General features: G+C 42.0%; 2 protein-coding genes across 2 annotated transcripts; one reads left to right on the forward strand and one right to left on the reverse strand.

The window, feature by feature from the left end:
• Positions 1–4,376: 4,376 nt before the first annotated feature.
• scg2a (secretogranin II a) lies at positions 4,377–9,046 on the forward strand. The gene is made up of 2 exons (XM_086125809.1): positions 4,377–4,468; positions 6,095–9,046. Exon 2 carries the CDS (start codon positions 6,103–6,105, stop codon positions 7,897–7,899), a length of 1,797 nt encoding a protein of 598 aa, XP_085981935.1. The 5' UTR covers positions 4,377–4,468; positions 6,095–6,102; the 3' UTR covers positions 7,900–9,046.
• A 743-nt stretch (positions 9,047–9,789) lies between these two features.
• ap1s3a (adaptor related protein complex 1 subunit sigma 3a) lies at positions 9,790–13,806 on the reverse strand. The gene is made up of 5 exons (XM_086125810.1): positions 13,627–13,806; positions 12,034–12,212; positions 11,389–11,497; positions 10,231–10,368; positions 9,790–10,124 (listed from the first exon to the last, which is right to left on the reverse strand). The coding sequence occupies exons 1-5, from the start codon at positions 13,627–13,629 to the stop codon at positions 10,089–10,091; spliced, it is 465 nt and encodes a 154-aa protein (XP_085981936.1). The 5' UTR covers positions 13,630–13,806; the 3' UTR covers positions 9,790–10,088.
• Between the last annotated feature and the right edge of the window lie 723 nt (positions 13,807–14,529).

Here is a 14,529-nt window from a genome sequence, read left to right on the forward strand (position 1 = left end):
AATTAATTTATCATTGTGCACAAACAATTTTATTTCTTTACACTGTATCTAATTGTGCTAACAATTGTACTTGTTTTTATGAAACACAACAAATAGCCTGCTATTTTCCTATTGAAAAAAAATCAACATTATGATTTTTTTTTTAATTGGGCTTTTTGATTAGGGTCATCTGGCAGAAAGTGAAGCCTAAATTATAATCCAGAACATGCAAAATGGACTTCAATATTCACGCTGTACTCACCTATCCTCTCTTCCAGCATCAGAGCTCTTCTTGTCTTAGTTCTTGTCTCAGAGTCTTCTTAGCCATTCTAGCAATGCAACGTTCTTGCTGCGTCTGAGACTAACAAGAACAAATACTTCCTGGACTACAGCGCATGTGTAAACAACATGTGTAGAGGAGTTTCATTGTACTGATGTGAAAAACTGCTTAGTTAACCTCAGGCATCGTAAAATCCACAGTGCAAATTGTCCAGTCGGGACCAACTTTTTGAAAAATGTTGATTATCCGTGAGTGTGCCAAGTTGTCTGTAGTAAATATAAATGGGATACAATAGGAGTGAGGGTTCCATCTTTAATTTGTGTGTCAGCATTTTCACCCAGTGATTGATCTCACAGTGACTCAGCAATCAGTGTGGTTTATATCCTCTTCTTTTGCATCACTGTTCTTGTTTATATTATATTTTTATGAAGGAAGACCAAGTTAGTATTGACAGAAGAGAGTGCAAGTCCAACAGACCGTCACACAAGTGCATTGTCATGAAAACGAGAAATAAAGTAGCAGTGAATGCACCACTTCCGGTACTGAATTGGACTCTCAAATAAAGCATCCTATGGGAGCCGTGACCCTTCAAACTGTCGCACCACACTCGTCAATGTGGGAAAGAAACTCTGTTGTGCTTTAAGAAACTTATTCCACGAGCACAGAAGAGGTCAATGACTTTTATTGCGCAGGCAGTAGGAGTGGAAGTGAGTTGTTAATAGATTTTTTTTTTCAACCAGTAATCCTGCCACAGGCACAACCCACAAGCAATTAGCCAGACAGCTCCACCTTGACATGCGCAAAATAATATTGAGTGGGTGGAGGAGGATGTGTTAGTCATGTGGGGAGTGGAATGAGGCTGCCTGGGTCGTACATTTTAAAGTGGATATTCTGTGGAAATTTGACTTTTTAATTGCTTGTACACACGTAGTTGGGGCTCTGGGCCCCCTGCCCAACCATTAAGTGTGAAATTAAGCAACGTAGGTAAATGTTTTGTTGTCGTCTGTTATTGAAAATCTGTTTGTGAGCGAGCTGTTCCAATTTGTGATGTCACTATGTGGCAGATTTACATAATTAGCATCCCGATACTCAGTTGTTCAACGCATGCTCAGTCAAGTTGTTGATGGTGACTCACTGCGACTTATTGATTGATTCAATGATATAATGCCTGAACCGCGGAGCACAAAACAGAAGAATAGTCCCACCTCTACTGAAGTGATAGGATGCCAGCAAAAGGAGAGGTCATGAAAATGAGACACAGATAATCAGGAAGTTTTCATGTGTGCGCACGGGTTGTCTGAGTCTGTATCTCTCTGTCGCATCTTGCTGCTTGAGGCTGCCGGACGCCCACGTAGCGTGATAGACGGGCTAACTTTGCTCATTAGCCAACATGAAGAACTTTAACGACAACACCACTGAAATACATTCAATAGATAAACATTTAATTGAAATAAATGCAAACATAAGTGAAATTCTAACTGATCATGTTTTCTATCACTCAAGTATGTTTAATGCCAAAAAATGACTTGATGCTTTTCAGTGAAGATATTTTTCCTTAAGTAATTTTTTCACATACTTTATACAAGACTACTAGTAATCCATTAGAGCAGTGTACAGATGGTGACTGGACAAATTCCCCCTGAACTGTCATCAGTCTTTCTGTTTTTTTCCTCAAACCATCTTTGTGAGCTGTTGTTCAAAAGACGGTCTGGTTGTGATTGAGGTGTTTTCTGGAATTCAAATTCATTTTAACCTAAAATCTTCGCTAATATAAACACAAATTAACAAATTCGCCGACAGCAGAGCAAAGAGGCAGTGCGAGTGAATGTTGACGATGTAGTAACAAGTATGTATGCGATGGCCATTAGTTCATATACATGTAAAAGTTACACAGTGAAGTTATTATACTTACTGGTACACTAACTGACACATATACAGTATACACGCTGCAAGTACCAGTAGTTACCTTGCAGTATCCATCCATCCATTTTCCAATCCGCTTATCCTCACAAGGTGGCGGGGGGTGCTGGGGCCCATCCCAGCTGTCTTCGGGCAGTAGGCATGGGACACCCTGAACCGGTTGCCAGCGAATCCCAGGGCACACAGAGACGAACAACCATCCGGGCTCACACTCTAGGGACAATGTAGAGTGTTCAATCAGCCTGCCATGCATGTTTTTGGAATGTGGGAGGAAACCGGAGTACCCGGAGAAAACCCACGCAGGCCCGGGGAGAACATGCAAACTCCACACAGGAAGGCCGGAGCTGGAATTGAACCCGGTACCTCTGCACTAATGGTCGACGCACTAAGCACTGGACCACCGGGCCGCAGCTTGCAGTACAGTATATCCTGTAATAATATTACCTGACATAACTGGTAAAGATGGCATGGTGGTCGACTGGCTAGCACATCAACACATCGGCCTCACAGGGTTTGATTCCAGCTCCGACGTTCCTGTGTGGAGATTGCATGTTCTCCCCGTGTCAATGTGGGTTTTCTCCAGGTACTGAACACTCTAAATTGTCCCGATTGTGAGTGTGAATGGTTGTTAGTCTTTATGTGACCTACAATTGCCTGGTGACCGGTCTGGGGTGTACACCGCTTGTTACCCAAAGTAAGCTGAGACAGGCTTCAGAACACCTTCAATCCTAGTGAGGGGTACCGAAATGGATCAATGGATGGATATATGAATCGAAAAGTAGCAAATTAAAAAGAAGGCATTTGCATGTACAGTCCTGTATTTTGCATATACAGGGTACGTGGGTCTGACATTTTGTTTTTGACCACTGTATGTGATTCCAAATGGATATGTTCTAGTACAACGCTACTCAATTTTAATGGGTTTTTTTTTTTAGAACCCGCATAGTTTACAATTATATCCAACATATGATGGCAGTCATCAGCTAACTTCATAAGGACACATTGATTCTATAAGCTTGCTTGTGGTTGCTGTTTGTGAGCACTTGCAAGGAGAAATATAAACGGAAAAACTAAAAGGGCATATTTCATCTATTTTTGCAATCCAGCTGTGAACAGTCTTAAGATAGAATAAGCTTGCTTAAAAAATGAGACAAGCAGGTCATTGGGGGATAGCCGACGCTCACATCAAAAGCAGCGAGGAGGCGAATTTATGAATGAAAGTGGAAGCGACTCACAGTGATCCGTAACAGAAAAGACTTGACAAGATGCCAGAAATAGAGGCCACGGTGTGTGAGTGCTTACAAGTTAAGGTCTCTCTCTCTTTCTTCTTTCACGCTCACACACAAACACGCACGCACGCACGGACACACACACACACACACACACACACACACACACACACACACACACACACACACATGCACACACAGACTGCAGTCTGCAGCGCTCCATCATTTCCCCCAACCCATCTGGTTCTTTGGTGGAGTCGGGACATGAGTCATCGCTGGACTTTTAACTGTGTCTGTCCCACACTGTTGCAGCATTGCTTCAGCGTATGTCAATGGCAACAGCAATTAGTATAAAAAAATAAACATGAAGAGAAGCACTGAGAGGTCACCAATCTCTGCCAAGGCGTAAAACAGTCAAGTTTCATCCAAAATCCCAGTTGCATTCTAGGGGTATGAAAATATTATAACATCCAACATAAAGCCAATGACTTCTAGTCTTATCTGATAAACTTGACAAGGATGTAAGGCGTCCGATCATGTTCACTATTTATAAAAGCAAGGAACCATTTTTAACATAAGTGAGTGTTCAAAATGGATGTAGCATTAGATGACTACAGTGCAACATTTTAAAAAGCCACAAACTACAAAGTAATCTTGGTTCTGTAATCCAATGAGGGATTTCTTTTGAGGCGTCTATCTTTTTCCACATGCTTCAAAATGTGTCAGAATGACAAATTTGACCCGACATGATAGCTTCTGACATGGTACACAAATCTTGTTGGATAATATTTCTCCCACGGTAGGTTAACACAATATAAATGTTTTTAGTCGTGGCCCTAAATTCAAAATTAGAAGCAACTTGATTTTGCAGACTTGGAAAAAAAACCCTGCGTGTGTGACTATGCGCCTGTGCCTCCAGCGCTCTCTGACGTACGAGTCACGTGCTCCGTGTGTCTCATTGTATGTGGAGCTGTCCGCGGTGCTGAGCGCACACTCACGCTGAGGACAGAGATGCTCACACCGCTCAACAACACAGTCCACGCAAACTAAGTCCAAAAAGGTAAGAATTTCTTCTTCAGTCGTGACACCGCTGAGCCCACATATTCCCCATCTCACGAAGAATGTGAGAATTTGTGTGTTTTTAATTATTTTCTATTTTCAGCATTTTTTCTTGGGCAGCTGTTCGCCAACCTGATGCTCTGATGTTGTTGTCTTTGTTGGCACGCGAGCATGTCTCGTTCAATTATTTCCTTTTTATCATCGCTCCTTTTGGTCGTTGTTCACTGCTTTTCTGTGCTTGCGAGTTCGCAATTTACACCAGAAGAGCTATTCAAGACTTCATCAGATTTAGGAACCGGTAAAGATTTTAACATAAAATGCCATGACCGGTTGCCGGTTCGAAACAGGTTGTTATGAATAGCACCATTTAAGGTCTTTCTGAAGCTGACACTTCTCAAAGAGGGACATTTCCTACAGACCCAGCATTACTTATTCAAATTGCTGTGTGCTGGTAATAGTGAGTGATGATTTCCGTTTAAAAGGGTTTGCGCATAAATGTGGCTTTTGCGGGAACATTACTCTTACTGGATTGCCTTGACAACGGGGCCGTGACTCACGGTGAGCATCAATTTACCGACTAATGAGATTTGTAGAGGGAGCTGAATGCTGCTATGCTGCTGCAGGATGTGATCCTCAGATAAGAAGCAACAGGCGGCAGTGATAGCATCACAGCGGCGCTAACCAATCTTAATCATACTTATATATCATTATTCTCAAGCAGCACACGGAAAAAAGATGAATACATACAACAAATATTCTTAGATTTTCAACAGCAATTTTTCTGCTCATATTTTCGTGACGAACATTGACTGCCTAACATAATGAAGAGGTTGTTTGTACATTGCATCACTTGTCATATCAGTATAACATCTGCATATTCTCTTACTTGGACAAAAGCTGCATGAAATGTATTCATTTTCCAAATACATTCATAGTCAATAGAACCATTTTCGGGTCTGATTAATGCTACTGCACTTATTAATAAGATAGTTATTCATTTTAATGAACAGCATGAATGAATCATTATGAATAGCTTCCTGTGCTTGTAGTTTAGTATTGGTAAATTACACTGCATCATGCTGAGATATTTACTGAGGGAGTTCAATATTTTGGTTAACTTATTTAGCTACAAGAGAGGATCAGCACAGGGACAAGATACATTTTCCACCCATCCATCTGTCATCGTGTGAAGGCTGTTTTATTTCTACACAAGTTAGCCAACCACGTTTTGACAAACATTAAGGGCTCGATTTTTTTGGACAGCACATCTGTGCCATGGCGCGAAAATCAGCGCATCCTCTGTGGCGAGGGGGCAGTCTCCAAGCTCACGGCACAAATGTGCTTCCTCCATTTCAAGACTCTAGTGCACGACTAGCACGCTGCATTTAAAGGGAAGGAAAGGAGCCACTTTAATTGGTCATGGTTGAAATAGGCTGTGACCACTCCCACAGCGGTGCAGACCTCCCACTCAGATTCACCAGCCTATGCCGTCAACACGCAGATTTTGGCCAAAAATCGCAAAATTTTAGCTCTAAAAGCAATTTTGGGGCCATACACGACCAAACCACCTGATCGTGTTCTCTTAAAGCTCAGTACTGATTTGTGCATCTTGAACTCTCTTCTGTAGGTTTCACGATGCTGCCATTCCTCTGCAATACCACTAGAGGCAAACCTTCCCTCTTCTATTTAGCTCAGCTTCTCTTTCTCACTCTGTGTCTTCGCTCTATTCTCGGGGCTACTCTCCGAGAGCATCGACTGCGGGAGAGTGAATCCGACGCACCCGAGTCACCTAATGCTGACATGATCAAAGCCTTGGAGTACATTGAAAGCCTTCGTCGGAGAACAGATTCGCCGCAGAAGCCGCTTCTCCCCACAGGGAACTCCGGTAACCACTTGGTCGATGCTCAGAGGGCGCGCGCCATGCTGAGACTGGCTCCCAACACAGCACCTGCTAAAAATGACGAGGAAGACGATGCGGATGAGGAGAGAAGCGAGGATAAGAGCGAGGAGCTGCTCCAGGCCGTACTCAGCACTCTACAGCAAACCGAAAAGGCCTCCAAGCCCACTTTGCTTCTTCCTTCCTCATTCGGCGGTGGTGACATGAAGGGTAGCATGTACCCCAAGGTGCCGAAGCAACAGGTCATTATGCCTCGCAAGAAGTTGCCCATAATGTTTGAGGATGATGAAGAAGGTGAGGGCGATGAAGAGGATGAGGACGACGATCACGAGAGTCCCTACAAACGCACCAACGAGAACGTCGAGGAGAAGTACACTCCTCAAAACCTTGCAACATTGCAATCAGTCTTTGACGAACTGGACAAGTTTACCAGCGAGACAAAAGTGCAAAAACGACAAGATGAAGAGGATGACACAGAGGAAGAGGAGGAAGAAGGGGAAGATCTGTTCAATCTGAGAAACGTGGTATACGACGATGAAGGTGAGGACCTTACAGACTGGGGTCCGCTGGAAGAGCAAAACGAGGAGGAGGAAGACAAACACTCGGCGGACCGGAACCTCGATTATGTTGATGATGACGAAGAGGTGGATGAGGATGAGAATGAAAGGTATCCGGTTAGAAGGTCAAATGATCCAGACCAGGTCGACTACTACCTTCTTAAGATGTTGGAGAGAACAGAAGAGGAGGAGCAGAAGCGAGCAATAGAAGAAGAGGAGAACGAGAGGGTTGAGAGGCGAGTAGATCGGTACAGAGATAACATTGACCCACAGCTAATCTATCAGATCATTCAAATCTCCCAGAAATACCAAATTCCGCCTGAGGATCTCCTGGATATGCTCAAGACAGGAGAAACGCAAGAGAGCAGAGACAAAAACGCACTCTGGAAAACGCCCTCGAAGATGATGTACAAGATTCCACAAACTAAATTCTACAGCAGACGCCTTCCTGCCAGAAAGAGCAGCCCCAAAAACCTGCAGAGGGAAGCCATCCTCAACATCCTAGGCTTGGGCAACACGCAGAACCGAGAGCAAACTCCCGCCAGGAAGCCGTATAGAAGCCCTGCGTCACGACTTCATGCTCTGTCAGTGGGGCGCACGGGTGACTCCGCTCGCACGCACCGACGTTTCTTTCCCAGCAAAGCAAAGGACTCTGACGACACGACAGACGGCGAGCTGGCGACCTATCTGGCGGCTAAGATGCTGGCGCGCTATCCCGGCCACCGCTACGGCAAGGCCAGCCAAAAGCGGGACGAGGCGGGGCAGAGCGCGGCAGGCTCGTTCGAACAGGCCATGCAGGAGTATTTGGATCAAATGGACTCAGATAAAGAGCTGAATAAAAAGAGACCGTCTGAGGACGGCGAGAGAGGCGACAACACACAAAGCTTTGATAATGAAGCGGTGATTAAACTGATGAGTTACTTCAACCCGGAAACTGAGGACACTGAGAGTCAAGTCAAAGCGATCGATGGTATTTAAATCAAGACAAAAAATATATATATAAGTATATATATATACTTACATATATATATATATATATATATATATATAGATATATAGATAGAGAGATAGATAGATATAGATATAGATATATATATATATATATATATATATATATATATATAGTATCCAGGTGCATCTCGATAAATTTGAATATTGTACACAAGTTATTTTTTGCATCAGTTCAATTCAACAAGTGAAACTCATGCATCGTACAAATCGGACCCATAAAAACAATTCTTACAAGGCCAAATTCTAGCAAATTTTAAAAATATATATATATGCAGGCCTATATTGAATTTTTTTTTGAGATGGTGCATTTTGGGTTTTTACTGTCAACTGCTTATAATCATCAACGATTATCTAGAAATATTTCACTGTCTGTTGTGAATTTATATACATGTAATGAGCTACAGGTATCGATTAGTTTTCTACAAGTGTCACGTTGCGTGGTGGTGGTGGACCCCAAAAAGCAGGCAGGAGGGAGGAGCAGGGTGTATTTGAAAGATTGTATTAAACACAGAGAAAACTAAATCCTAAACAAACACTCCTGAAAACAAAAAGAATCCAAAGAAGCAAAAACTAACCATGACCGGAACAAACATGACAGTACCAAACACACAAACAAACAATGACCCGACATTGAGTGGTCGGGCGGGAGTCCTTTTATACAGATAATTACATAACGACCAACAGGTGTGCAGCTGCAGGGAGAGCCCTACAGTGCCACCTGTTGGTCACAAACCGAAACATGACAACAAGAGTCTAATTTATTGAGATGTTCCTGTATTACCATGTAAATATTGTGCTGGTGCAGGTGGACAGAGACAAAAACTAAAAAAAAGTATTTTCAAATATTAAAAAAAAAAATGCAGTCAACCGTGATTCTTCTGTAGGTTTACTGAATGTCTTATTTATTAGAAGATATATGGGTATTCTGACAACAATTGGAGTCAGTTGCTCCACATCCCATACATGTGACTCACCAGCACGCACACACACACACACACACACACACACATGTACATTGGTGTTGGACCCCCTTGATTCACTTGTGTTTGTTGGTAATTCTTTCTTAAACGTGGTCATATGTGACATACTTGAGGTTAATAAAGCATTGACTTTATTTTTTCCTTACTGAGTCCTGTTCTTTTTTCTCTCATTGGCAACATTTTTTTTTTAAATCACCAAACAATAAACAGCTTTTGAGAAAATATTTATTTGGAGAAGATGATGTGTAATGTTGTTAGATTGCAAATAAATTCTCAGACACTGGCACAATACACTGGAATGAATTCATTTATGACTTGGAAAGCACTTCTGAATGCAATGCATTGTATTGCTTCTCGAAGATACACTCAGAACCAAAACACAAGGTCCCTCTGCATATAAAAATAAGTCAAGCTGTATTGTTTTAACAACCCATAAATCTATTTTCAACACTGCTGACCCGATCAGAATTGTGGCTGATTTGGAACCTCCCTCAGCCGAACAAACCAGCAAATCACAAGACAAATAAACAACCATTCACACACACACTTCCACAACTATGAGACTGTTTAATGAACCTAAGAAGGAAGCAGGACTGCATGAGAGCATGAAAACTCAACAATGGAAGGCCCAGCAGATTCAAAGCCAGAACCTCAGAAGTCTGAGGCAGGAGTTTATAATAATAATAATAATAATAGATTTTATTTATAAGCGCCTTTCAAGACACCCAAGGACACTTTACAATAACAAAAAACACAAAACAATACGGGTTGAGCAGCGGCAGCCAAAACGTTTAAACCACTTGCCTACAATGCTGCCTATCTATTGAACGTTATGCTGATAAATGTAGATCTACTTGGCAGTGGTGCAAAGCGAGGATACCATTCTGAGAGTTTTTATTTAATCATATTTTGTTCCTCTCAAGAAGCAAAGGAATACAAATACATTTTGTGAAGATATTGATATTTCTTTATTTGTTCCCTAGAAAACAAACATTCTTGATTCAGCTGCATTTTAAAACTAAATTGGAGACATTACAATAAGCATACATGCAGATATTAAAAAAGGCCAATTTACAGCAGCACTCTTTGCAGTTTATGACAAAGTGAAAATATTGCACAGATTTAAAACCTCTGGTTTAAGTCCTGAGATGTGAAAAGTCACTTTCTTATTCTGGATTAATAAGAAGGTTTGTTCATATATTCCTCCATTGTCTGCAATCACACAAACACACACAAAAAAAAATGTTACACTGAAGGTTCACATGAGTCACTTCTCTCCAAGCCTACGTTCACGAGGGTGTGTGAAAGCCTCTTGTACCTCTTGAAGTGCGTCAGCCTCCTGTAGAGAAACACCCACGGCCGCTTTGGAGGTTTCGAGCACTTCTCCCTCCATCAAGAATTCATCCAAGATGAAATACGCCTTTTCAAAGTTGAAAATAATGTCCAGCTCACACACCTGATGATGAGGCGAAAAATAACAATGTACCATACACTGGACTGAAAGTGTTTTAGAACTCAACTGTGAAGACACACACACACACACACACACACACACACACACGCACACATTATATATCCATCCATCCATCCATTTTCTGATCTGCTTATCCTCACAAGGGTCGCAAGGTGTGATGGAGCCTATCCCAGCTGCCTTTGGGCAGTAGACTGGGGACACCCTGAACTGTTTGCCAGCCAATCACAGACCACACAGAGACGAACAACCATCCACGCTCACTCTCACACCTAGGGACAATTAAGAGTGCTCAATCAGCCTGCCATGCATGTTTTTGGAATGTGGGAGGAAACCGGAGTACCCGGAGAAAACCCACCTAGGCCCGGGGAAAACATGCAAACGCCACACAGGGAGGCACGTCGACTTCACAGTGCAGAGGTACCGGGTTCAATTCCAGCTCCGGCCTCCCTGTGTGGACTTTGCATGTTCTCCCCGGGACTGCGTGGGTTTTCTCCGGGTGCTCCAGTTTCCAGTTTTAAATTGTCCTTCGGTGTGAGTGTGAGCGCGCATGGTTGTTTGTCTCTGTGTGCCCTGCGATTGGCTGGCAACCGGTTCAGGGTATCCCCCGCCTACTGCCCGAAGACGGCTGGGATAGGCTCCAGCACCCCCCGCGACCCTAGTGAGGATTAAGCGGTTCAAAAATGGATGGATGGATGGATATTATTCCATTCTAGCAACTGCAGCAATTTAAATCCGAATTACCGTGGGACAAAAACTCTGCATGTGCTATACCTTGGAAGATGTTAACCATTGTCTAAGGAAACGTCATATTTCTACTGCTGAATGCAACACAGCCTTCAAGAAGGACAGTGGAATGTTACACGAAGCCTTTTTTCCGATAACGTCCAATCTCAGGAGTTAACAATAGAACAGATGCATCCTGCATAGACATTATGCTTTCTTTCTGTAACGACATGGGGCACATCTTGTTTGGCTAAAACAACACGCTTCATCTCTACTTACGTTGCCAAAGTATTTATCCAGCAGTTCGACATATCTGTGCAGCACCTCGAGGCTCAGCAGCTCATTATCTTGCCCCTCCAGTCCAGCACAGAAATATAGGCTAGCGTACCTGCGGTAAAGCATATCACTGTGAAACTATGACAACTACTGTAGAAAGCACACATTTTCATATGCTAACCTTGACATATGACTTGACATAAACTAACCTTACCTGACCTCCTCACTTCCTCCAGATAGCCAAGTAGCACACATCAAAAGGAGTAGCCCATTGTCCATTTAATTAATGTAAAAAAAATGTGGCAAAAACAGTTGAATTACCTACACCCCATTTAATTATGCAAATAGTGTATGTTTTCAGAAAGTCCAACATTAAAGAGCGCCAGTTTTATTTTTTTTAATCTGTTGTTTTTTTTTTGAGAAGGCTGGAACGGATCAACAGTGTTTCCATTCTTTTCAGCAGGATAAGACGATTTGTCATACTGTATGAGTGTTTTGAATTTCTAACATGGTCATGGGAAGAATTAAACTTTTATCGCAAAGCACCATAGTCTGCGTGTACCCGACCTTACCAATTAGATGTACCGGTATCTAAAAAGGGAAAATGCAAGGTGAAATGAACAGTTTTTAAATTTCATGCACATGAACCTCTTATACACAATCTTGAGGTCTCTCCATTGCAGGAAGTTGCACGAGCGCGACGGACGGGCCAAAACAATCATCATCATGTCCCGGATCACCTTCCTCTTCTCCCGATCTGTTAATGGCATAAACCACTTTTGCAGACGTAGCTTTCCCTGCTTGCTGAACAGCAACAAGAAGCGAATCTGCAGAGTCCATAAAAGGAAGCAAAACACAGACCCATCAGATAGAATAATTAAAACGCTGCCGAGTTTAAACAGTACTATGTTGTGATTCAGATAAAGCCAACGAGTCACAAATTGTGGTTATTGAGTACTTTGTGAACGTCACCTTTTTACATTGGGAATGCTACCACAGTTGTCTGTATTTTATTTGACATGAATAATAATTTTCTTACACACGTGGACACAATTGTTGGCACCCCTCTGTTAATAAAAGAAAAATAATGACGGGGGGAAAAATTGGAATAATAAATGAAAATTAACCACTGAAAATCAGACATTGCTTTTGAATTGTGGTTCAAGAGAATTATTTTTCAAAATATACTCATGAAACAGGGCTGGTCAAAAATGATGCTATCCCAAGAAAAGAATAGATCTGATGTATAACTCATACATAAAAGTAACAAATCATATCAATCAAAGGATCAATAAGAATTGAAAATAAATGTTTGTTGCTTTGTATGTGTCATGTTTCGGTTGGTGACCAACAGGTGGCACTGTGGGGCTTTTCCCTGCAGCTGCACACCTGATGGTCGTTAGGTAATTTGTGGCTATAAAAGGACTCCTGGCGAGGTTTTCTGTTATTGATAGTGTTTTGCTTAAGTCATGGGTTTTGTTTGCTACTTTGGATTCGTTTCGTTATTAGGACTTTGTTTTGGATTTGGTTTTCTGTGTTTTATCAATACACTTATTCAAGTACACCCTGCTCCTCCCTCTTGCCTGCTTTTTGGGGTCCACCACCACCTCACAAACGTGACAGTAGGACATCGCTGCGTGAACTGATGAAGCCTTCTTCAATGACAGGCAAATGTTTTCTCAAGATAAGCATAGCTGCTCGATTCAATGCCGTGAGGAAGCCAAGAATGGCTATTTTTTTTCTTTATTTTTCTTTCATCAACAGTTGCCGACCAACAATTTTATTCACTCACCTACTGTAATTCGTACAATGTCATCAAATCTAATGATTCTAAAAACACCAAAAGACATCCTCTTGAACAAAGCTGTTCATTGTAAGCCACCGTTGGTGACCTCTGATCTACAAAATGGCCAACACCACTATTTTGCAAGAACAACAATAAACGCGGTGGCTGATTAGAGAAGGCACTTTGCCCTGAGCTGGATCTGCAAATACCTAACACAAGATAAATATGCAGAAAGGAGGGTATTAACCATTTCGTTGCCAGTCGCCAACCGTTTTGCTTAGGAGACTTATGTGAAGCATTTTTTTTAGAATCAGAATCTTTATTGTCAGTGTACAACACCATTGAAAGAGAATTTAGCTGCTAAATTCAGACAAGGAAAACCCACCTTAGCTTTAAAAGAAAAACTGAGTAACTGTATTGTTGCGCACAGAACAATCCAAGCAGCCAACACTCACCATTTTGAATCTCTCTCAGAATCATGGGACTTGCAAACCCTACAGGACTAAGAAACGTCCATACGGACGACTAAAGTGCTCCTGCTACGCTCCTGCTTCTCACATTGTGCATCACACCTTCACCACACCTACACACACGCACGCACGCATGCACACACACACACACACACACACACACGCACACACACACACACAAACACATTGACGTGGGTGAGTGAGTCAGGTGAGAGAGAGAGAGAGAGAGAGGGCAGAAGGGGGTGTTTTGGACTTTCATAACTAATATGAAAGCCCAGTAGGCATCTGATGTCAGTTCAACATCAATTTGACATTACACACTGAGATCAAATTGTCATCATAATTTGGTCAACAATGTAAATCAACATGACATCAATCCTTTGACATCAATTTTATGTATGTCATATAATGATTTTACTGACGTGATTATTTCTATATCAAGCTTCTTCGAAATGTCACCCAAATAATGATCTTGATGTTATTTTGACATTGTTTCTCTGTCAAACTTTTGCAAATAATAAAAAATGAAAATAAAAACTATAGCACAGAATAGCAGCTTCACTGGTTCCAAGTTGTAACTATTGAATGGAATCTGAAAAAAGGACATTTTGCAAATGTTGAGTAAAAATACAATTTTTGAGTGTAAGAGCGACTCAACCAACTGCTCACTATTAGCATCGGTATAGCTCCCTCCAAACCGGTGGCTAATTTTCATGAACTTTGAGTCAATTTAAATATGAATAAGTGCCACATTATTTGAAATGATTTTATTTACTGCATGCAGCCCGGTAGTCCAGTGGTTAGCACGTCGGCTTCACAGTGCAGAGGTACCGGGTTCGATTCCAGCTCTGGCCTCCCTGTGTGGAGTTTGCATGTTCTCCCCGGGCC

This window comes from Hippocampus guttulatus, chromosome 12, assembly GCF_054856545.1.
Source record: "Hippocampus guttulatus isolate MCC_2025c chromosome 12, RoL_Hgut_1.0, whole genome shotgun sequence".
Lineage (NCBI taxonomy): Eukaryota > Metazoa > Chordata > Actinopteri > Syngnathiformes > Syngnathidae > Hippocampus > Hippocampus guttulatus.

Coding starts and splice junctions, on each gene's coding strand:
- scg2a (XM_086125809.1), top strand. CDS start 6,103: ATGCTGCCATTCCTCTGCAATACCACTAGAGGCAAACCTTCCCTCTTC.
- ap1s3a (XM_086125810.1), bottom strand. Junction 11,498..12,033: donor CTCAAGATTGTGTATAAGAG/GTTCATGTGCAT, acceptor GCTTTACCGCAG/GTACGCTAGCCTATATTTCT. Junction 10,125..10,230: donor AGGCTGACGCACTTCAAGAG/GTACAAGAGGCT, acceptor GTGTGATTGCAG/ACAATGGAGGAATATATGAA.